The sequence below is a fragment of the Ceratosolen solmsi genome, unplaced genomic scaffold, assembly GCF_000503995.2.
Source record: "Ceratosolen solmsi marchali unplaced genomic scaffold, CerSol_1.0 scaffold11, whole genome shotgun sequence".
NCBI lineage: Eukaryota > Metazoa > Arthropoda > Insecta > Hymenoptera > Agaonidae > Ceratosolen > Ceratosolen solmsi.
The window spans coordinates 14493168-14517497 of NW_011948416.1; the positions used below are offsets into that span (position 1 = coordinate 14493168).

Here is a 24330-nt window from a genome sequence, read left to right on the forward strand (position 1 = left end):
AAAAATAAATTGTAAACAGTAAGTAGAAGAATAATGAAAGAATATCTTTTATATAAAGGTATAAAATTAATTTCTTAAACCTTATCGAACAAAAATTCTTTATTAGTAAAATTTAACAGAAACTATGTACATCTTTATAATATTTGTGTTTATTAATTAACTTCTTTACATAGCGTAATTAATCTGAGAGCATTGAAAAAATTTGACATATATTTTTACAATTTCTATTTACACCTCCGACTCAATGATATTTAATCAAAATTTTAATGAAAATACTTTCACCATAAGTATTTTCATATGTTCATTATTAAATACTTATGATTAAAATAATCTATTTATTATATTACTGAATAGGCAAATATAAAATTGTTTTAATTAATTATTTATATATATATATATATATATATATATATATTATTCTAATTTTTTACAATAATAGGCATTTATAAAAAAATTCTAAAAACATTTAAAAGTGATAGAGTATTTTTTGCTTGTAAAATGCTAAATAAATAATTTCTCCATAAAATCTATACTATATATTTATAGACAATAACAATATTCATTTGATAAATAAGTGTTTTTAATATTTAATTCTACAGAACACCATTTAGAATAAAGTCGTATAGAATAAAGAAAATTTATGATTTGTATAGAAAATATTCATTTATTTGAAAACAGGTACGTTGGTAATATTTTTATAATTGTATTGTTATTAAAAGTAAGGAATTAATTTAAAAATTTTGATTTTAGAGTTCTCCTTGTTATTATAATATTAAATTATAATATGAATACAACCGTATTTTTTCTATTATTATGGAGTAAAATAATTTTAAATTACGAGTCATCGAAAAATGTATTTAATACATTCTGTTTCATGAAGCTATTCATACTTCAAGAAAGATTTTCTGTCTCTATAATTTATTCTAAAGATATTAAAAAGCAATTAAATTAGAATCCTTAATACAATAAACATTATAATTTATCATAATATAAGTAACAGAAATTAATGTTATTTTGAGCAATAATTAGTTAAATTATTCATTTACAAAAGTATGAAATAATAAAAAAATTTTATAACGCAATCAATTAAAAAGTTTAAATCATATATTAAAAATTTTGAATTAAATAGCATTACAACTATAATATTATAGATATATGTATTAAAGAATTTTCAAGTATCGAGTACATGAAATAATTCCAAACTTCAAATTATAATTATCTAGTAAAATTACATTATTATATTCTACTATGAAAATCAATTATACTGTGTTAGTTTAATTATAATAATGACTTTATGCAATGTATATACTGTCAATGTCAGTAAAAATCTATCGAATTACTGAAAAATCCAATTTCAAAGTTTATTTATAAAATTAACCGAACTCTAATCAGAATTTGAAAAAATATACATTTTTATGATTTTAGACATTAAAAAGATACCTTTAAGAAAACCAAATATAAATAATAATTTAAAGAATATTACATATAATATAATTAATCAAAACTCAAATGAAGATTTGACTTTTGTATGAATCTTTATATTTTCTTAAAACTATTTATTCCGAAATATCCAATGTTCTAATATTATTTTTATTGATACTAACATAGAAGACATTCTTTAAATTTACATAAGAGAATACTTCCTAATAATAAAATGAAGTTCAAAATTTCAATTATTTGTAGATTTGTATACAAAAAGATTTAATACAATGATAAGTTGAAAATTAATCGAAAGAACAAAATCTTTTTAATAATATATGAAAACTTAAAATTTATTTATATTTTATCTTAATGTAATATTAATAAAAAATTATTGTAAATATATATTACATAAATAATAATAATTTAATGGTACGGAAGTTCATCATTATAGGATAATAAGGTAATAGGGATTACTAGTAATAGGAATTCATTGTAATAGGAATTAATTAATAGTCATTTCGATCCTTCGCTTAATTATTTCTTTAACTCTTTGTTTACCGTCAGCAAGAGAAATCCCACATTTTACATTTACCAATCAATCAGTAGATTATCTCTTGGTACTGTATAGAGAAAAGTACTAGACATGTTAATACATCGGTTTCTCTAATGAAACTCAACTGATACAATTTTCCCGTTATTATTCTATGTGGTTGAATGTGCAATTCGAACGAGTCGAAATTTTCAAAAGTCTATAATCAGCTTTTAATAAAAGTGAATTATCATGTACTATTATATATAATAGGTTTAATGATTCACTGATATTTTATATTTCTAGATCGTATGGCGATTAATTTAATATAAAAAAAAAATTGATTACAAATATTTTATTATTAAAATGAGTATTAAAATAGTATTTAATATTAATATTTGATAGGTTACACTTAGCGAAGAAAAATAATTAAATAATTCTCATATTTTTGCATTTATCTAACGAATTTTTTTCTTATATAATAATTGAACTTCAAAATGAACAAACAATAGTTCAGCGTTAAAGTAAGATAAAATGAGATTAAAAAATATATAAAAATTATTAATAAAATATTACCGATTATTTCATGCGATAGTAAATTTATTGTGCATTACATCAACAAAATTAATTTCGTTTAAGCGTTTCTTGATTAAGCGCACTGAACAATAGATTCTTTAATAAAATTAAAAAGTTCTGTAATGAAAAAAAATTATAGAATGTGGGAGAAATATTTTTAATAAAAACTTTCAAATGAGATAAAATAATATAATTAAAAGGCAAAATGTATATTCATAATTCAATTACTTGGAAATAAAATATTGTCCGTAATTATGTGTATAATTTATATATCTATAATTACATACGTTATCGTTCTTATAAATAAGTACAAAAAATAATCCGAAAGGAATATTATGAAATGAAAATAATTTAACACGATTGTACACTATTACATAAAATGTATGTTCTTAATTTGTATTTCTTTAATTTTACTTCTATACGAATGTCATCCGAGTTAAAAAAAATTACTACAATTATTCAAAATTTTAGTCACACAATTTTTTGTATATTGATATATTAATTATTCCATTACATTAAATTTCTTTTAGATAAATCGTACATTGTGTTATTGATTCTGTAGCCAACGATCAATAATAAGTATATTTAAAATAAAATGATAAAAATAGTTTAATTACTTTTAACGAGATATTCCGAATAGCTCTAAACATTATAAAATTTTTAATATGCAAAAAATTTTCAATCTACTTATATAACTATAATGAATAATTAATGGCATTGTATAAATAGAGGAAAGGAAGAATCGCAAGACCCGACAAATTATTAGCATGAAAAAGTAATAACTCCAAAGACAAGTTGAAAATAAGTTAATAAAATGAACTCATCATATATCAAATAAATACAATACTATTTACGTTTTGCTAGGAAAACTTATTTGTCGACAAACAACTTATGTGACACTTATAATATAAACAGTACAGTATAATATAATATTTGGTGCTGGTCGACAATTTGTTGTATGTTGCATTGTCTTGCATCCAATGTTCAGGCATATGAACTGTCATGTCGCCAAGCTGGAATTTACTGGTGAACAACAAATTGACATGATCTATGCTCTTCACATGTCATCTAATATTGATCGCGAGTCAGACACGCATAAGGAGGATTAAGCAGAAGATAAACCTCGAAAGCTTAGAAAGTCTCGCGCATGTCGTCCTTACGTCGACACATTTCACACTGTCGGAAACTGTCACTAAATCATCTTTCTCTTTCTCTTTCTCTTTCTCTATATATATATATATATATATCTCTTTCTCTATCTCTCTCTCTCTCTCTCTCTATCTCTATCTCTATCTCTATCTCTTTCTTTCTTTATTCTGCCTTAGCTCTTGCTTCAATCTCTACTCTGTTCTTTTCAACAAGCTGCTATCGCTGTCTCGAGCGTGTTTCCTAAGGGAAGGTTGTATATGGGAGCGGGGGTAGCGGGAATGGATGGGGGCTCTCTCGATCTCTCTCGATCTCTCTCGGGATCTCTTTTCTCTAGTTCAAAGCATCCTCTTCTCGCTTACGGCGTCGTCATCTAACTCCTCTCTACCCTGTACTTCCTTCCTCTTTCTGCACCATAACCCGGCTTCCCCCGAGCTTATTGCTCATTATTGAGCGGTAGTCGTTGCGCGAAACTCCTTCTCCAACCGAGTTTGACATTTGGATTTTACTTCCTAATGATCTTATTATTAAAATTTTCCAATAAGCAATCGTTGTATATTTTATTTTTTATTCGCATTGTTGTGAATTTCAATGAAATGGCTGCAACCATTGCGATAAAAAAAATATAAAGTTCAATTAACGCCGTTGCGGAAATTATTACTTCTTACTTGTTGATGATATTTTCATATCGATAACTTATAATTTACGTAATTTAAACTAAATGAAATAAAATTCTCTTAGTTTACTCATTAAAATGCTCATTTATGGAGGAATAAAAAAAGTATCGGCCTTATCATTCTTCATTTGTCACTTTCTCGAAAACATTTTTTACCTTTCCTTTTAATACAGTTTACTTTGTGAAGGCAAGCATTTTTAAATCAAGAATATTCTTTATGCAGTAGGATTTGTAAGTATTGCATTATCGACATTTTATTCTGATAGATTGTAATCTATATTCAGTTAATAAAACACCTTATAAATACAGTTTACTGCAAAATTATTTTATTTTTATACTATAATGAAAAATATATATAATTTCCTACATCATATCATACGAATTTATACTCAGCTTAAAATATCAAGCTAATAAAATTTATTTATAATAAAAAAAATTAATTTTTATTAAAAAATGTTTCCAAAGAAGCACGATTATCTCCATTTTTTTAATAATATAAAAACTGAATTCAGTAACATCAGTAACAACTCACTGACGTAAAATACAAGTCATTATAACCAATCGTTGATATACTCGATCCCTTCATTCCATTTTCAAATTACATATTTATGATTTGAATTAATAATTTATGGTATCGTCGTATACAATTTACTACATAATTTCAGTATACTTCGGCTCTTCCATATAAGCTTTTCTTTCTACAGAATTAACAACACCAACTGTAAAAAATTAAAATTAAAGTTGATTATGCATTACATGCTCATAGATATCCACGAATTCTACCCAGTAAAGTTTTTTCTCACTAAATAGTAAAATAAAATAACAATATCCCATCCGCGTATCTTTGTTAAACTAGTAAACGCACTGATCGACGCATATGGCATAAATCACTTTTTAAATTTTAGAAGTGACGAGCATCGATATAAATATTTTGAAATAGTACGAAATAAATGTAATAAATGTAAATAAATGTAAAATAGTCATAGTGCCAAAACCTCTTATAAATTAGAAAATTTAACTTAAAATATTGACGAAAAGAAAATAAGTTGTAGATAAATATATTATCTTTTTCGACTATTTGTAATTTAATTATTTATACAATATTAAAATATTCGAAATATTGTTAGTTACTTTATGTTTTTTACACAGATATGACTGCTTCAGTTTTTTATTGGAAATATTTTGCCATTAAAATTTTGACATTAAAAAAATGAGTAAAATTCGTTTGATATATATGTATATATATATATATATATAAAAATTAATTAATAATCATACACCAGTTTGTTTGAGAAATTTGTGCATATCGTTATAATTTTCTTTACTAATGCATTTCAAGATGATCATTGGATATCCTTCTAGATTTATTTTCAAATACTATGAAAACTAAAGGAAGCCTGCTTCATTAATTTTCATTAGAAATTATTTTTCCATATTACTGTTGTTATTATGATATTAAATTTTTAAACAAATATTTTTATTATTATTTTATTATTTATTATTATTATTATTCCACAATCTTATATTGAAGGCTAGCTATTTAAATAATTTATGCAGATACATAATTTATAATTTATTAATATATGCAGTTTTTATAAATTTAAACATCATTCTTTGATAAGAAAAAGTTTACTGCTACTTATATCCCTTCTTGATTTATTTAAGCTATTACATATTCCATATATATTCTAAAAATTCCTAAATAAATAGTTTCCATATAGTTATGGTATCGCTAATATTGACAAAAATTATTCATAAAGTTAGCTTATCCTAAAATTTATATAATACTATAGACATTATCAACATTACATTTATCAAATATCTGGGATTTTTCAGGATTACTCGCGCTGTCAATAGTTTCTTAGAAACATCCTATTTTTTCGCATATAATCAAGTAAGTGTATACTATATCTTTTATATGTGAAGATTTTTCGACAATAAACTCGACTTGTATCAATGTAAAGATGTAATCAAAGCGAAGGTATCGCTCAGACTTTCATTATCAAAGGAATTTAACCTATGATACTATGAATTGAATCTCGCGATTAGTCTTAGTGAAAAAATCACGCTCCAATCACCGATAATTTTTCTGAGAAATTTCTTAATAGCTGAAATCTAACATCCATCGATTTGTTATTAATTTTAACAGTCATTCGTTTCCTCGCACTTAGTCATATGCTGGGAGTCTTAGTTTGGTTACAGCTGAAACCAATTAGATTTGAATTGTAGCCATTAGTTTGTTATATCGACGTGACACTATCCGAGAAGAATTCCGGGAGCTAAAAATGCTAAATGGATTGGGATTTTATGGAGTAATGAACAATCTATAACAGTGCATTTATCCGTATCACTTCCTGTGTGCTTGAAAGACAGTTGTTCAAAAGTGTAATAGGTTCCATAAAATCTCGAGTAAATTAAGAATTTCTTAGCTGTTGCACAGTTTGTTGTATTTTACTGTTTTATTCATAATACGAAATCAATACTTTTATTGCGGTATCAATTCTTTCAATAGAAAGTATTTGTGTGATACAGATTCTCATAATGCGCTACAATTTTTATTGTCATAGCCGCATTTATTTCCATTAATATGAAAAAATTGTTTGGTAGTAAACATAAGGATAATTGCATTCTTCGGAAGTATGCATTTTATTTAATATTAACAATATTATTAATGTCTTAATTTTTCATTGTTAAACCTGCACTATATTTTCATTTTACGTTCAATTTGTAAACTACAATCATCTAAAAAAGAGACACTTATTTTTCGTACTCACAAGACATAAAAATCTGTTCATATTAATAGTCATTCGGAGAATTCGAACTCGAAGTACAGTAAATAGTACGGAACGTAGAATAAAAATAGAAACTCTCCGTTATACGTGTGTCAGCGTGCGGATATATTAGTGAGCGCATGCGTCTCTATTATTTGTCTATGTATGTGTGTACGAAGGGCATTCATCATAGAAAAGTTTTTAATGTACGACGGTTGCACATATTACATTAAAAAAAAGCTCTATGGTATCCTGTGAGACTATTACTGCGAAAACGATAACGTTAATGTAGGTATAACGATATAAGCAGAAGTCAATATTTGTGGACACTTAAATTTTAGACAACATACACTAAATGGACTATATCACGTGCATTCCCGCATCTTGAGACGACCGATTCTGCATACAAGATCTCAGCACTTAAAGTGTACAGTAAGATACTCATCAGGGGACGAACGTATTTTTCGACGGTTGATCATTGAATGTCCATTGGATCATGTAAATGAAATTATTTATGGTTACTTAAATATGGCAAAATATCCTAAAAATATCTCCAATTACGGCCTTGCGTATAACTGCCCTTCTTTGAAGAAAAAAGAAAATGAAGAAAGATAAATATCATTAAGTATTGGATATTAAATAGAATTATCATTTTGTTTTGCGCATTATTATTGATGCTACATTATGTATATTTAATACATATTGTTTGGCTATGCATTAGTTGATAAGAAAATAAGCGTTGTCAATAATATTTCCTTAAAATTAAATTCCACTATAAATTCAAATATAAACTAAAGTGTATTCGTATCTTAGTGATCCTAGCTTAATGATTAATTTTACATAATGATTGATCAATTAATTACGTTAATAATTATAAATAATCTTGTCGGTCTACGTCAGTAAACTAAGAAATTCAATTCATATTTAATAAATAAATTAATGTATGCTCCGTAGCAGTCACTTCTACAAATAATATTTAATAATTATAAAATAAATATGAATTTTCAAGACATAAGTAAGGCTAAATTTATCCTGAAAGAAACTACAAATAATACAACTTCGTTAATGCTTCATCAAAAATGACTGAGATACCTGCTAGTGTATACATATATACATATATATCATTAATATCTACATATATATATATATATATATATATATATATATATCAGTTACATTATTATAATGATAATATATACAATTATTCATTTTTATGTAATAAATGTATTAAATTACTTCTACATCAAATGACATTCAATAAAAATTAATGCATAAAATTTAAGTCATAAAGTAATTTATCTACACAAATAAAAGTAACAACGTCATTTAGTTATCCGATAGAGTCTTAAGATACTCTATTATATAAATATATTAAAATTTCTTTAGAAGGCTAAACAATGAAACTGAATTGCATAATTAATAATTGTTATGATATAAACTTTTAGCTACATTCAAATAATGATATTTATTACATTTAAAACCAGATAAGTATTTAATGTTATATTCTTAAAATTTTCTTAATATAATTAATTTCACTTTTCAAGCACTTTTCAAATGAAATCAGAATTTTTTTTAATAAAAAGTTAATGATAAAAACACAAATTTTCAAAGATAATAATGATCTTTCAGTTCGTATATAAAAATTATGCTAACAAAGATGAATAAAAAATATAAAAATATAAAATCGTTTTAACTACTATTATGGCTTTTAAATAATAATAAGCTCTTCTATTTCATCAGAATACACGCACTGAATGACCCACTTTTAATTAATTTTTATCTGACTCTCTCAGTTGATTATTAATTACTTAATTAAATGAAACAGAATACTTCTTAAAGCGAATACCATTTCAGAAAGTAATACGTTCAATAAATTAAATAATGAAGACATATATTTCCTGGAAAAAAAAAAAATATTATTTTTCAAACATTGAACAAATATAAATATTCGTATAAGTAGCATAAGTTTGAATATGGAAAATAGAAAAAAGTATACATAAAATTGAGAGAGAAGGGTGGTGAGAAATGTAAATAAAAATGTAAATAAATATAAATATAATGAAGTAAATCGATTTTGCCTAGGTGAGAATAAGGTTCAGATTAGACTTGAGCAACTTTAAACAAAACGCCACGAAAGATACTTTCGGTATATACGAGGCGAGCATACATCTATCCTATCATTCGATATAATATCCATTAATTTCTCGCTGTGCTGATACGTCTATTATCTTTCAAATAGTTCGATACATTGAGCAACAGTTATCGATTGTTCTACCCGGAGTAAGTTTTCCATCAGCAAAGTATATCTTACAATTTTCTTAAACTCTTAAACATTCAGAGTGCATATATATATATATATATATATATATATGTATCATCGGCCTTGTGTGATTGCCGCGACGTCAAAAGTTATTGTTAGCCATAGAAAGCCAGCAAGCAATCGCCGTGAAAGCTAACGGCTAGAAAATGAAGTAAGAGGTCGAGAAAAATTGAGAGAGAAGTACAGGAATGGCTTCTACGTCTCCATCCGTTTTCAACTTTCAACTTTCAAACATTTCGATCGATCACCTAGTCTTATTTTCCAGTGGATATATCTCGCTTGCTTTCTCAGATGCTTCATACGATATTTTGAAATTCCCCTTCGAATATATATTGTGTTTAATCATTTTTGAAAGTAGAATTCAATGTATCTGCTCATAGAAGAAGAGAGATTGTTTAGGGGATTCGCGTGAAAAACATATTTGACGTATACGGAGTGAGCAGAGGGCCACTTATCCGAATGAGGAATTAAAATCCTCAATGCGTACATACGTATTTATTTAGACAAGGGCATCTGAGTGCTACCGTATTGCACATATCGATTGTAAATAGAAATGTCGCGTCAATATGAAAAGCAAACAATCCAACCATGAAGGCACTTTGCGTGCATGATGCGTCCACGTCGCTATTGTCATCTGTCCCATCGACTATCTATCTACACTCGATATACGCGAAGAACTACGACATATGATTGGCACTATGTACAAAGGGAAAAGGTAAAATGGGAGGGCAGGTATCGAGATGCTTTGTGTTACTGGCAGAAATCAATAATGCGTGTGTGTTAACGTATCTCATGGGTGTAGGTATGGATCTCTGGATCCCTGAGTGGTGGAAACTGCAGCTGAGAACAATGCTACACGTGCGTGGCTCTCTCCTCTTTATTTACTTCATTTCTGACTTCATTAACAACTATGATGTTTCTTTTTTTAGACATTTTTCTTATTAATACATTTTTTGTCATCTTTTAGATTAACATCATTTGTTATTATTTGATTTTATATTTTATCAGAAAGCGTATTGGTCACGTTCATATTGCTCGTAGTATGATTCTGCCAACACTCTCAAATAATAAATTTTTAATATACAAAATTTACATAAAACAAATTTTATTTAAGAGTATTGAAAATCTTTTCGCTCTCGTTATAAATATAATCTGAATACATAATACAATATACAAATCAACGGCTATTTGACAATTTTATCTTAGATTCACTCTATTGAGAAAACCACCCTTCTGCACATACATGTGAACAAGAAATAATAAATTGAGGAAAGGTAATAAAGAGTATCGATGAGTAAAAAATAGCGAATTTGACATTTAAAAATGGAGTAGCTATCCCTTTTATTCGCATACTCCGAATTTTCTTCTCAATGGATAGATATTATGTCGTTTGTAAGAAGTTTACTTCGTCTTTTTATTATGTAGGTTCTGAAAGAGAGAGAGAGAGAGAGAGAGAGAGAGAGAGAGAGAGAGAGAGATCCTAAGAGGACCAGTAAGGTAGCGAGAAAGACTCAGTTTTACAAAAAAAAAAGGTAAAAAGCAGGAGAAAAGCAGAGTATAATAAATCTTCCATAACGCTAGATATATAAGGCACGTATACAGTGATCCTTTTGGTTTTGCAATTACACGAAAATTGGAACGATTACGATGAGTCTCAAATCGGCGTTAATGCAAATTAATTAAAAGCAAATGCTTAAACTCGTCGAGGAGAGATGGATTCTACTGTGAACATGTGTGTACACACATAGGCCTAATTTATTGATTTTCGGGAGTTATACACGGCAAATCATAGAGCTCGTACAGATCGATTTTTTAATAATGTCATCAACAGATAGAGAGAGATAGAGAGAGAGAGAGATTGATGCTTCTTAGAATAATACTTAACAAAGAACTTTTCATTTTTTTTTTACTTATTTTCACACAAGTTACGCACGTATAATGTGCATAATGTTCTTATATTCGAAATAAATCCTTGATTAACCATTAATCGACATGAATAATACAATTTTTCTTATATAATACTTTTCTTTTGTTTCGAATGTGGGCCTAATGGATCTAATAATCGTTACTTTCCCAAACATGTGAATAACATATTATAATGATTACCTAAGGAAAAATTATATAAATGATTTATAGAAAGTTATTCGGTAAAAGCTATTAAATTTCTATTGGAATTGAATTTAAATTATAAATTATGAAGTTATTTTTCTTTTTAATAACTGAATCGCATCTTTCACTTCAAGATTGTATGTGCCCATACATTCCAATATATATATATATATATATACATTCGTATTAGGTGAATATTAATTACTTAAATGAAATTAAATTACAACTAGTAGTTGACGTAAGGTGTATAAACACATAAACACAATAAGGGCATTTTATGATTTTAGGAATATTAAAATTTAGGAATATTAAATCATATGTAAACGTTGAAATAGATTAATATTAGATTAAATAATCATGAATGAATAGCAGGTATACTTTTTCTTATACAATTTCCTTTTTTTTTTTTTTTTTTTTTTTCTAAAACTTAGAAAATATTTTTAAAAATTAATATAATTATTAAATGCAATTTGCCTAAAACTTGCATGTTCATTAAATTTAATGTTATAGCTGTATTAATAAATATATCTTTGAGTATCTTTTATATAAACAATCACATAAAAATACCGATTTTTATGAATTAATGTATTATTTAATCAATAATAAGGAACATTATCGTTGCATTTTTAATTGATGTTGATAATTTTTTATTAAAAAATATATTCTTGTAAGAAGATTTTCTTATAAAAAATATTGTGTATGACAAAAAATATAATTGAACTCGCCTAACCAGCTGACAATCAGCAAAGCCAAAATTTATTCTTAAATAGAGCAAGCAAGCTCCTTCTACTTGTTTGTTCTTTCCTTAGTATTTAGTATTGAAGTTAATAGAAATATTGTTCCTAAAATTTCTAATGCGAACGTAAAATCATGCAGAGCTTTACAACAGTCTCCAAATTAGCTATAAATGATAAATAATCAATAATCTGCCCTTTATACCTTCCCCTAACAACCTCGTTCCGATACACGGTACATCCAATTATGAAATAATGCATGGATGCATAAGCTATTAACAATTTTCGGCAATTTACAAGCGACACCGATAGTGTCCATGAGAAAAGAAGACACTGGACCGAATTAGCTAATTATAGTGAGCCCCGTACACTCGATCAAAGGTAGGCGACTCCACGCATCTGACTGCTTTGTATTCACGTTTCCGGTACGCGGAATATCCTCGAATAACAAAGGGAATTGAACCGGCTCCCCGGGAGGATTTTCCCACTAAGTGGCTCGTCGCTTATGCAATGAAATATGTATTGTGCACTGTGCTTGGACACGGGCATGGATCTATCGTGCTTGCATTATTTGCGCACTTCGTTGGAACTATGTTCTGGTTAAACTTTATCGCTAGACCAAGTTTAAATTATTCAATGCGCAAAGGAGAATACAGATTTCTCATTTCAGAAAGAGTGAAAATTTCACGATGTACTTTATTTTTTTACCTTTCTCATACCTTTAATCGCAAATATATTAAGCAAGTAAACAAAAGATGAGTGATTTTACAATCAGTTGTCCGTTTAGTTATTTATTATTTTATTTTATTTTTTCTTTATTAAAGAAATAGCGTGAGAAATAGGATGAGATTTGTTCGAATCTAGCACTTAACATATTTATTTCATGCGCTATTATAATAAACTCCACGTGCCAGCCTAGACAAGGGCTAGACAATAACATTGACAATAAATATAAGATGTGCGAAGGAGACAACAACTTGTGTAACTCCTGCTCTAAAACTTGCGTAATATACTAATATAATCAGCAAGCTCATGTTGTCTTTGATAATTCTCGATAATTTTTTTTTTTTTTTTTTTTTTTTTTTTTTTTTTTTTTTTTTTTTTTTTTTGCAACAAAATATGGTTCTCAACTTATGAAGGTTAATAGATCGAGGACAAATATAAAAAGCTCTTAGCATACTTCTGCTGCCTTCGAAATGAGATAACCTTATGATACCCATATATGTAGACTGGGACAGAGTTTTCTAGTCAGTTTGTGAAACGTACCGTCTACGAAAGTAAAGCAATATCGTCTCGCACATTCTCGTGAGTTCTTTTTACTATGTTCATATTTTTACAATATTAATGCTGCTCGTATTAACATTAACTTGCACAATAACGAATGATATATGTGCTCGGTGCTGCAGTAGATTATTGTGGCTGTTAAATCTGTGTCTGTGTAATATGAAATATATTTTACATAAAACTTATAAAGTTCTATTTAACGGTTTTACACCTTAATTACGATAATTTTATTTCTTATTATATCTGCAGAAGTGTCTTATATTATTTATAAATTGCTTCAAATTATCGATTAACAAAGGAAATTATGTAAAATTTCATATAAACGCCATTATGGTGATACAATTATGCGGTAGAGAATTTGTAATGAGTGAACATACTACTACTGACATTGAAAAAGCATTCATTAGGTGTCAATGGTTTTATATATATTTCACAAATAATAATCATAGAAATAAATTGATTTCATCGATTAAACGTAACTTATTTCGATATTACGCTGCCAGCCTAACTAATTACAGAAATGCTTTGGATAATACCTGCGAATTTATAGATACCCGCAAGCGAATAACTGTGATACAGTTTTCGTCCAAAGATTATAATTGTATTCATTGTCATGCAAGCATTTAAATCAAATTATCAACTAAAATCAAATATCATTATTCATATAAATTGAAATATATTTATATAAAACGATGAATTGTTACGTTGACAATATATGATTATTTGGACGAAGAAGAATACTTTCATATACACATTTTAAATAATATATTATTTAGCTTTATGATAAAAGGTATTAGAATTTTTTATAAATTCAGTTTGTACTTAAATAAACATATAAAGCTACCAAATTTTCTTTTATACTACAATAAACGCATAAACTATCAACTTGTTGATAATATAATCACTTAATAAATCTAAATAATAAAACCTTTTTAATACTGTATTAAGATGCAATTATATGTAAGTCATAAAAAGGTTTAAATTAAATTTATATTGTTTTTGATTTCTAAATTATAATGTCAATTTATTAAATAATAGTTGCTAAATAATTTTATTTCTATAATATTCATTAAATTAAAAATAAGTATTAATTAAAAAGACCTAACTTTATAAACATTATAATTAGTTTTAAATTGATTATTAATAATTCATGATATTTTGTAATTAAGATTTTATAAGGTGATTATGTAATTATATATAAATTGAAAATTTTGTAAAAATGATTCATATGAAGCTAAGTTAATATTTTTCGTTTCATTATACTAAACGACCTTAAAAATTTTAATTGAAATTTATATTATAATATTTGGAGAGCAAATAATTGACGAATAAAAAATATAATGGCAAATGTATTTTTATTGTATTTATTTTATCATTGCATGTCCAAACATATAAAGAATAACCATCAGCGTATAAGATTTTCAATTAATACTCAAAATATTGTGAAGGCAGAACTTCGATCAGAATTTAAAAAAAAAAAAAAAAAAAAAAAAAAAAAAAAAAAAAAAAAAAAAAAATGTATGAAAGAAATATTGTTTCGAACTCTTATATTTTGTTTCCCCCGAAAAAGGTAAGAAAGATAAATAAAAGAAACACAAGATAAGTAAAATACCTACTTTTTTGTAGAAAAATTATTTGCCAATGATAATTCTATCTTTCTTTGAATCATTGATAAGGATTAGAGCAGAGATAGTTTCAATGATCAGAAATCACATTCCATTAAATTATCTTATTAACTCGTTCTTTGTACAAGCGAAGCAATCTTATGTGCATTACCCTGAATATAGATCTTAATATAGAGTAATTTAAATATAACATAACAATCGGTTATACACAATATTTACTTCTGTTGTACATGTAATTTTTTATTGTGCGCTTCTTTTCATGAACATTTTAAAACTTTTGCCTATGCGCGGTAATGTCCCTTTTTTCGTTAGATAAATGTTTGTAATAATGTGAAATATAGATTTATAGAATTCGAACTTCACACTTATAGCCAAATACAATTTTTCCAAATATAAATATAGCTACTTTCTTAAGAGGGAGTTTTTACATTTTAAAAATGCATATCCACATTTTAAATGAATTTCTAAAAATATTGTATATTATGTCACGTTATGACTTTATACATTTTTTTAATTAAATTTTTAAAATAAATTTTTACACTTTTATTATAAGTAAAGAGATTCTTATTTTTAGTTGATAAATAATAAATCAGTGCTCATAGACATTCGTAACTTTGAAAAGATTTATTTATATTCAGCATATCTACACGTCTAATAAAGGATACACAAAATAGAATAATGATAAAGGAATAGAGGGAGGGTGGCTTTGCTTGCTAGCCGAAGTGCCAGACTGTGAGAAATTAATTAAAGAAATGGCGATTGCTCCAAAATAGCTTGGACCCCCTTATAAAACACTGAATTGAGGAAATTAAGAAAGAAATCAAACTTCTGTCCTTCTTGGAAAATTTAAAGACTACACCAAAAAAATATTTTTCAAACTCATGTTTGACAGTTTCACTTCGAATATATCAAATATCGGATCAGCCTGCTCACTTTCGAGTAGTTTTCCTTTTATAAAACTCACTCGTTATCCTAATCGCAACTAATCTTCCAAGACCACTCATATTATGACGCGTTATCCTAGAAGAAAAATCTCAGTAAGAACATATACATAAGTTTCCTTTCTACATCTCAGACGCACTTTCCTTACTTTCTTTTCAACTCTCCACCTTAATCCCTTCTAATGCAACATATCTCTCTCTCTCTCTCTCTCTCTCTCTCTCTCTCTCTCTATCTATCTATCTATCTATCTCACTCCATCGTTACGAGTGACATGTCTCGATCAAAGCAGTATTTTTTAGTAAAAATATTATTATGCCTACATTGCTATAAATGATGCAGCTACAATGGAAATATTATTACATACATTCACTATTTATATATAATATATATGGTATTAAAAATATGTTCAAACGAAATATTGACTGCGTGGAGACGGACATAATTGATGACAGCGCGATAAAATATCATATACTCATTACTACTATTTGCCTAATTAACGTATTAATAATAAAGAAATAACTTCTGCGGCGCATTTAATCTTCAATAAAGCGTAATTGTTTTAAATTCAACAACTTGCATTCTAATTTCACTGCAGTTACTGAGATTTCCACTCTCATTTTCAGTGAGTAATCAAAACAACATTATTCGTTGAAATAAAATGAAGCTTCCTTTCCTTCTTAAACAGTCTACTAATTCCAATTTTCGATGCTTCTAAGTAAATCAATAAATATAATTTAATGAGCTAATATATTAAGCATAAATAAACATAATTTATAATATATTTTCTTAATACAATGATTAAACTTATTTCTGCATTATGAATATGCAACAAAAATATTATGAACAAAAATGTTTTTCCTCGCTTTATAAAAAACAACAGGTCATGAATCATAATACTTATTAATAATTTATTCGTATTATACAATATATTGAAAAATAAATATTTTGATATAAAAATATAACGATTAAAAACTTTAAAGCTATTAATATAGTATGATGTAATGCAGATACCTGAAATAGAAAGTACGTAAGTGTATAAATAATTATACTCTAGACATTATACTATAGAGTATAATTATTTTTAGAATTATTTTAGAATTATATTATAATATAATAAAATAAATAATATAAATGTTGCAATTAATCAAACGAAACTATGTTTTATTTTTAATGTAAGTAAATGTTTTATTTCATTCAAATGAAATATTTCAAATCATATTGTACATAATAATAACCAATGTTTAATTTTATTGATTAATACCCTTAACCCCATCCAATAAATAATAAAAAGCTAATCGCTACACGTTTTCACTAATCGCTAATATTGTGTATTATTTACAGTATCTTCATAACTGCACATTATTGTACCTTTTCTTCTTGTTTATTATTTCCATTCAATAATTTCTACTGGCTTTCATCACATTCTTAAAATTGAAAAATTATATTTTTTTATAAATATAAAACGACATTAGTTATAATATTTGGCTGCACACGTTTAACGATTAACATGTGCCACTGATCGTGTATTCCTTATGAATTCCATTTTAAATGAAACGTTTTGTAACTAAATTTCGAGCCGCTACCTAAGTTAACAAAAGAAAATTATTCTTATTAGGTAGTAGATATTTTTGATAAATCAGAGTATATATCTCGGGCCAATATAAACGCCATTCTCGATTGCGCGATTGAACAAAGAGAGTTAAGATTTGTGATGGCTCTAACACACACGTGATCGCGGAATTTACATAAAGGTTTGGAAAAAAATTGGAAAATAACAATATTTCGGGAAACTTAAGGATGGGAGAAAGTGACAGAACTGAAAGTCACCCGAGACTCAATCGTCCGAGACTAATTAATGGTTTACATGGCAAATGGCAAATGCATATTTTTACATCTGTTTAGCAGATCCGCGCGTCACAATCCTCAAAGTCATTGCCATTACTACAGTTTCTTAATTACCGACCTTTAGTTACTCGCTTCAAGTCTCTTTCCAAATCACCGATTACCAACTCCTTCGCTAAGCTAGAATTATTCGGAATACAATATTTAATTATTGCAATAAATTGGCAAAATATTTAACTTTTATTATGCTTATAACATCTGTTTATTACAAGATTCACAGTCAAATAGTATTTACTTTCAGTTTAAACATAATCAATCATTCATTTTATACTCTTATTTTACTGTTTTTATTTTAAGTCTCTATATCGCGATTTGATTAATCGTTTAATATATTTTCATTACATATTCCATTGATTAAGTATTTCAATTTTGGATTTTAAATTTTATCACAGCCTTATATAGCTTTAATACAAAAATAATTGAATACTTTTGATTGTATCATTACCACATCGTCACTTAATTCTTCTGAACAGACTATAATTTGAGATTGTATTATTTAATTAAGTATCGATGATTGAAAATAATCATTATTAATATAATCATTAAAATAATTTAAACATACGATAATTAATAACATTCATATGAGCATTTGAAAGAAAATGAAAAATAAAAAATAAGTATGTAAATTCCATTGATTATTCTTCAAGGAAATAATTTTATTTTGCTTTTAATTTATTATAATAAAATATTATACTTTCTTTTTATTGGAATATTTGATGAAATTACCGCACGTTATCACCATCTCAATTATTACATTAGTATACACGAATATGAATTTTTATAACTTTCACTAATTAGCATTTCGATTATCTCATTTTCCACTGTCATTATTATAACCATTGTCTTTAAAAATCACATTCATTATTATTATTATTATTATTATTATTATTATTATGATTATTATTATTGATATTATTATTGTCATTGTTTTATTCCTTAGAATAAAAAAAATCTCTTTGAATTAAGTAAGTACCATTTAATAAATAACAGTAAATACCGATGTGAAAAAGTAATGCACACAACAAGAATGGAAAGAAAACGTGATTTAGTGTAAATGATTTATTTCTTCATAACTGAAGCTTATTACTTTCAGGTCGCCTACCTCACTAATGAGCTTCTTAAATTTATAATCATTAATTCATCCATAATTTTTTAAATCTTTTTAGAAACGCGTTCTCGATTAAACATTCCACGTTTGATTTCGGCATTGACTTTCACGACATTAAAGTATGATAAATAATCATACAAACGAAAAATTCTCGGCCTCTCATATATTTAAAATTGTAATTTATAAGAGGCGTGTTAGTCAAATCAAATAAACAAGTTTCAATGAGAAATATCATAAAGTCTAGTCTGCTAATGATTCATCTAATTCTCTGGATCCCCATCCACGTTATATTGCGTATTAACTCATAATCATTACTTATCCACAGACTCCACATGCGCTTTTTCTTTTATATCCTTTAGTCTATTTCACTCTGATTAATCGCCCTCGTATAATTGAGGTTATGAAACTTCACAGAAAAAAATCATATCAATCAATATTATCTATAATGTATTGAATAAATATAACAAAATAATGACGTTCAAGTTAGGCCATTCATTAGTTTCTATAGGCAATAAAATACCATTTAAAAATATTATATTATTTCTTAAAATATATTTTTTCAAATACGTTCTTAATGATAAAAAAAAAGCAGCTTCTAAGAGTCTTTGTTTATGAATAATTTGATATTTAAATGCCGCAGATGTTTTACCAAGTATACAATTATTTATCGAATAGGTTCACCAATATATCCTGTAATTAACTTTTCAACAGTATTAAATAGTTGAAATTCCATACGTAATTAAATATTTCAGAATTATAATAATTACTACCTTTATGCATATTTTTAATTTAATGCGAGATTCTAAATTTTCACGAGCACCAAAATTAATAATGTTAAAGAAAAAAATTTTCATCGTTAAAAGTATTATTTTCTTTATTAATTATCTACTATATATCGATGATAATTAAACTTATTATATACTATTTAGTAAAAATGCGCCTTAACTATGTCCATTAGGAACCTCAATAGATGTCGCATAATACTGCAGTCTTGAAGCATTAAATCAATGTAATTTCTGAAGGCAATTTATTCCAGTCTGATTCGTAAAAGAACAAGTTTATTTACATAGATCTATAATAAATGACGTTATTAAATATTAAATATATGTGCTTAAATTCCAAAATATGTAATATCTTCGGTTTTAAAAATTATTATGTTTTTTATTATTTCTTCAAAATATAAAAATAATGCAATGCTTATTAAAAAAATTTTGTTTTAATTATTCATATAAGTATGCAACTGCATATATATACACATGTAAAGAGTAAGAAAAATAATTATAAATAATTTTAGTTCTTCTTTATTTTTACAGGTGGATTTGATAATTTGCAAACATGCGAGACCGACTTTCATGGTATATGGTGTTTTTAATTCTGCCAACAATTTTACTGGCCAGATCTCTCGACAAAGGTGAGGCTTTCAATACATGATCATTTCATTTCTATTAGTCAATTATGAATTCAATTCCCGAAACCTCATATTTCTTTAAAAGTACTTAGAATAATATTCATATTGCCGTAAGCCTTGACTTTATTAACTTACGAATTAAACATGAATTAAAAACAATAATGCATCGAGAATATACAATTGTGAATTAAAAATTATACTTCAATTGGCAGATCAATAAACATGTATATTCCTTAATTATATCTATATATGTATATACTTAATTAAATCTACTATATGCACATTGTATGTAATGTACGGCAAAAAATAAAAAAATAATAAATATAATTTAAATACTATGACTTTGGTACTTATTTTTAATAGATATATTTATAAATATTTATATTTTCATATAAAAAAAATTTATTCTTGAGCTAAAAATAGCTTATAATTCAACGGTATTCATGGAATAATATAAAAATCTGAATTTTTCGAAATTTAAATATAGAATATCAAACATGATATTTATAAAATGATAAAATGAATTTAACATTATCGAAATCACTGCCTCGCTACCTCACTTTGAAATCGAACTTCATATTATGAAATTAATATATCAACATAAAAATAATGTATTCACTATAAAATTACATTGTTCTATATTTTTTATAAGATGGATACTTTATTTTGAATTATAATATAATTCGTCGTTTAAACAACCTTAAAAGAATAACATTTCAACAATTTGGACAACTACATTTAACCAAGAAATTGTACATTAACATTGACACAACTAACTGTAAGAAGGTAATATCGATGCATAATAGAACGGACTAATGTAAAATTAAAGCTAGAGAGAAAGTTATGTGTATCTTGTTTTAAAAAATATTCGCATAGTTAATTTATTCACTAGACCTTAACTTTAAGATTTAATGGGTCTATCATTAAGTTTTATTCGATTTGCAAAACTAATGTCATTATTACAAAATTACTCCAAAATGATATAAGATAAAACGATTAGAATGATAAAAATAATAAGTCTAATATTTTTAATTTGTTAAAATATTATTAATGAAATAAACGAAAACTTAAAGTCCATTTTTACGATTAACTGGCGTAAAGATAATTTTCTCTAGAGAAATTTTATCATAAGTTGCCATCTATTGGCGGCAGTATGGTCATTCACTCGATTTCTTCATATATTATTATGAGTCACAATTTATAATATAAAGTCGGTGAACAAAAATTAACTTTTAACAGAAAATCCAAGTAACGGGAGATTTATTCCACAAATTTGTAATAAATTGTTTACATGTTACTATGAATTATTAACAAATTCGATCTAACAGACTATTAAGTAAATTTAAAAGACATTTAGTTAAATTTTTAATTCTTATGATAAATTTAAGATTTAAATCACTTATTCGTTCTGTCATGCTAACAACAGTGGGAAATAAAAATTAATTTTTAAATAATGTCTATAAAAGATATAATATAAAAGATATATATCATAAAAATATTTGAAAATAAACCAAATTAGTTTAAACAATGAGATACAGTATTGTAAATGAATCTCTTTAATAATTAATATTATTTATATAATGAGAATTTATATATAATTGTTGAATAAGTTACAATTATGACGTTGGTCATTTACAATCATTAATTAAACCGTCTTATTACTACAACAACAAAAACTAATGATAGTAAAAAGACATTGAAAAAATTAATGAGAGAAAATAATCTCAACTCTGTATATTAATCATCTTCAAAATTAAATAAAGAATATATCTGATATGCTATCCCAGGCGCCTGCGCACATCTCCCTATCACCCTCTAGATTTTTCTACTATAATGTCTCTCATTTTTACACAGCTACAACTCCGTAAATACATATCACATTTAATAAACAGGGCGCTGAGCTGAAAATCTGCTGTGCAATTTAAATCCTCTACTTGCGTTTTCATCTCTCTTCCCTCACCGTCCACAGAATACGTTCTTGGCACTCCTTGTCCTGCAGATATCGCCGGTGCGTCACTTTATAATCGTGCACGTACAAACACCCACATGCGCGCGCGCGCGCATACACGTAAGTGAAGGCAACGTGACTTTAGCATACATGTTCATGTATCCAACCCTTCTGCCATCCAAAAGCACTGCGACGCGTACAAAACGAATAACATTTATACTTCTTGAAGTACTTTTACGTATCTAAAATGTTCACAGTGCTTTATATACATACATATATATATATATATATATATATATATATATATAGCAATGCCTCAAATAATCGAGCTGCTGCTTTTAGAACTCCCGCATTCTTATGACTTTTGAAGACTTATATTATATAGACCAATTCTTCATTCGGATTTATGGTAACATTTTTATATCCAAACGTAAAGCTTATTATTATTGGTAATTCTTCGATTATATTATATTATATTATATATATATATTATACCTGCATTCTTCATGTCCCAAAATATTCATGCGTAAACATCGACTTTTATCATTATTATTCTTTTTTCACTATTATAAACTTAATTTTAACTTCTTTTATGCAAATAAAAATGAGAAACTAAAATGAAAAAGAACTTTCAACTTTTTTCAAAACAAGAAGTAGATATATATTAAATAATCACTTATATGCACACATTTTTGTATGTAATTAGAATTTAATTATGCATGAATGAACGAAAAGAATAATATTTTATTAAAAAAATTATATTGTAATACAATAAAATAAACAATATTAGATTTATTATTTAGTTATTTATATAAATTAAAACTTTCATTGTAGTTTTAATTATACATAAATATTTATATAGAATTATCGTTTTAATGAATTTTAACATTATTCTAAAAATCATATTTCTCTATTTTAAAGTATTTATATCAATCTTGTAAAGATATGTTTTAATCATTGTACTATTTATCTTTAAAAATAGAAAAATTATCAAAAAGGAATGAATTCTTAATTTTACAAATGAAATATTAATTTAATAAAACTTCAACGGAGAGATGAAGCATCTATTGTTAACGTAATCAATTAAAGAAGAAAATGTATATTAAATTATTCTTATAATATTCCATTTTATGCTCTAAATATAATAATAACTTAATGTAAAATAAAATTTATAAAATTAAGAATGAGTAAAAACTTGTATGAGCAAATATAACATTGATAATAATCTAAGAATTGGCTGAAAGTAAAATAATTTTGAATCGATACCACGAGAGAGTAAGTAATTCAAAGCAATACAAATATGATACTTTAAGGGCGTTTTTTTTTCTAAATAAATCCACGCCATCGTGAAATTCTCAATCGTCATAGTTGCAATCAAGCTATGTTGGAGTCAATTAGAAAAATAGAAGCAAAACAAGAAGCAGAGGACAAAAGAGGTCAAGGGGAAGAGAGTAGGGGAGGTTAGCACACAGAACGAACTGACAGGGAAAAGCTACAAGCTATCAGTTTGTCCTGCCTCAATTAGTCACGCCTGTTATCGCCTGGCTGCATTACTTTATCCCCCTTTTCCATCCATCAACGCATACGTTAGACTGCGAATACGTGTTTCCAAATTATTTATACGGGATACCTCAATGCGCGTGTTTGCGTCATTCTGCACGAAATCCCGACCTTCCATGTCTATGCGCGTCTGTCTAGTCGCGCATATCAAATATGCGAACGCAGAAGTATTACATCATCTCATATTGTCCCTATATCTCAATAAGTGTCCAGTACTTACGCACTACTCTTTAAGAATAGTAACACAATTATTATTTGCTCCTTATATTT

The 24330-nt window shown here is 26.4% G+C and overlaps 1 protein-coding gene across 3 annotated transcripts in view; it reads left to right on the plus strand.

The window, feature by feature from the left end:
* dpr12 (defective proboscis extension response 12) overlaps window positions 1-24330 on the plus strand; it is a 140102-nt gene that overhangs the window by 47929 nt on the left and 67843 nt on the right. The window contains exons 1-2 of one of the 3 annotated variants that reach the window (XM_011495990.1): window positions 13549-13588; window positions 20458-20555. In XM_011495990.1, coding sequence (XP_011494292.1) covers window positions 20480-20555 — 76 coding nt within the window. In that variant the 5' untranslated portion in view covers window positions 13549-13588; window positions 20458-20479. Of the gene's footprint in view, window positions 1-13548; window positions 13589-20457; window positions 20556-24330 lie in introns of those variants that run through there. The other 2 variants (XM_011495989.1, XM_011495991.1) reach the window with 2 other exon arrangements.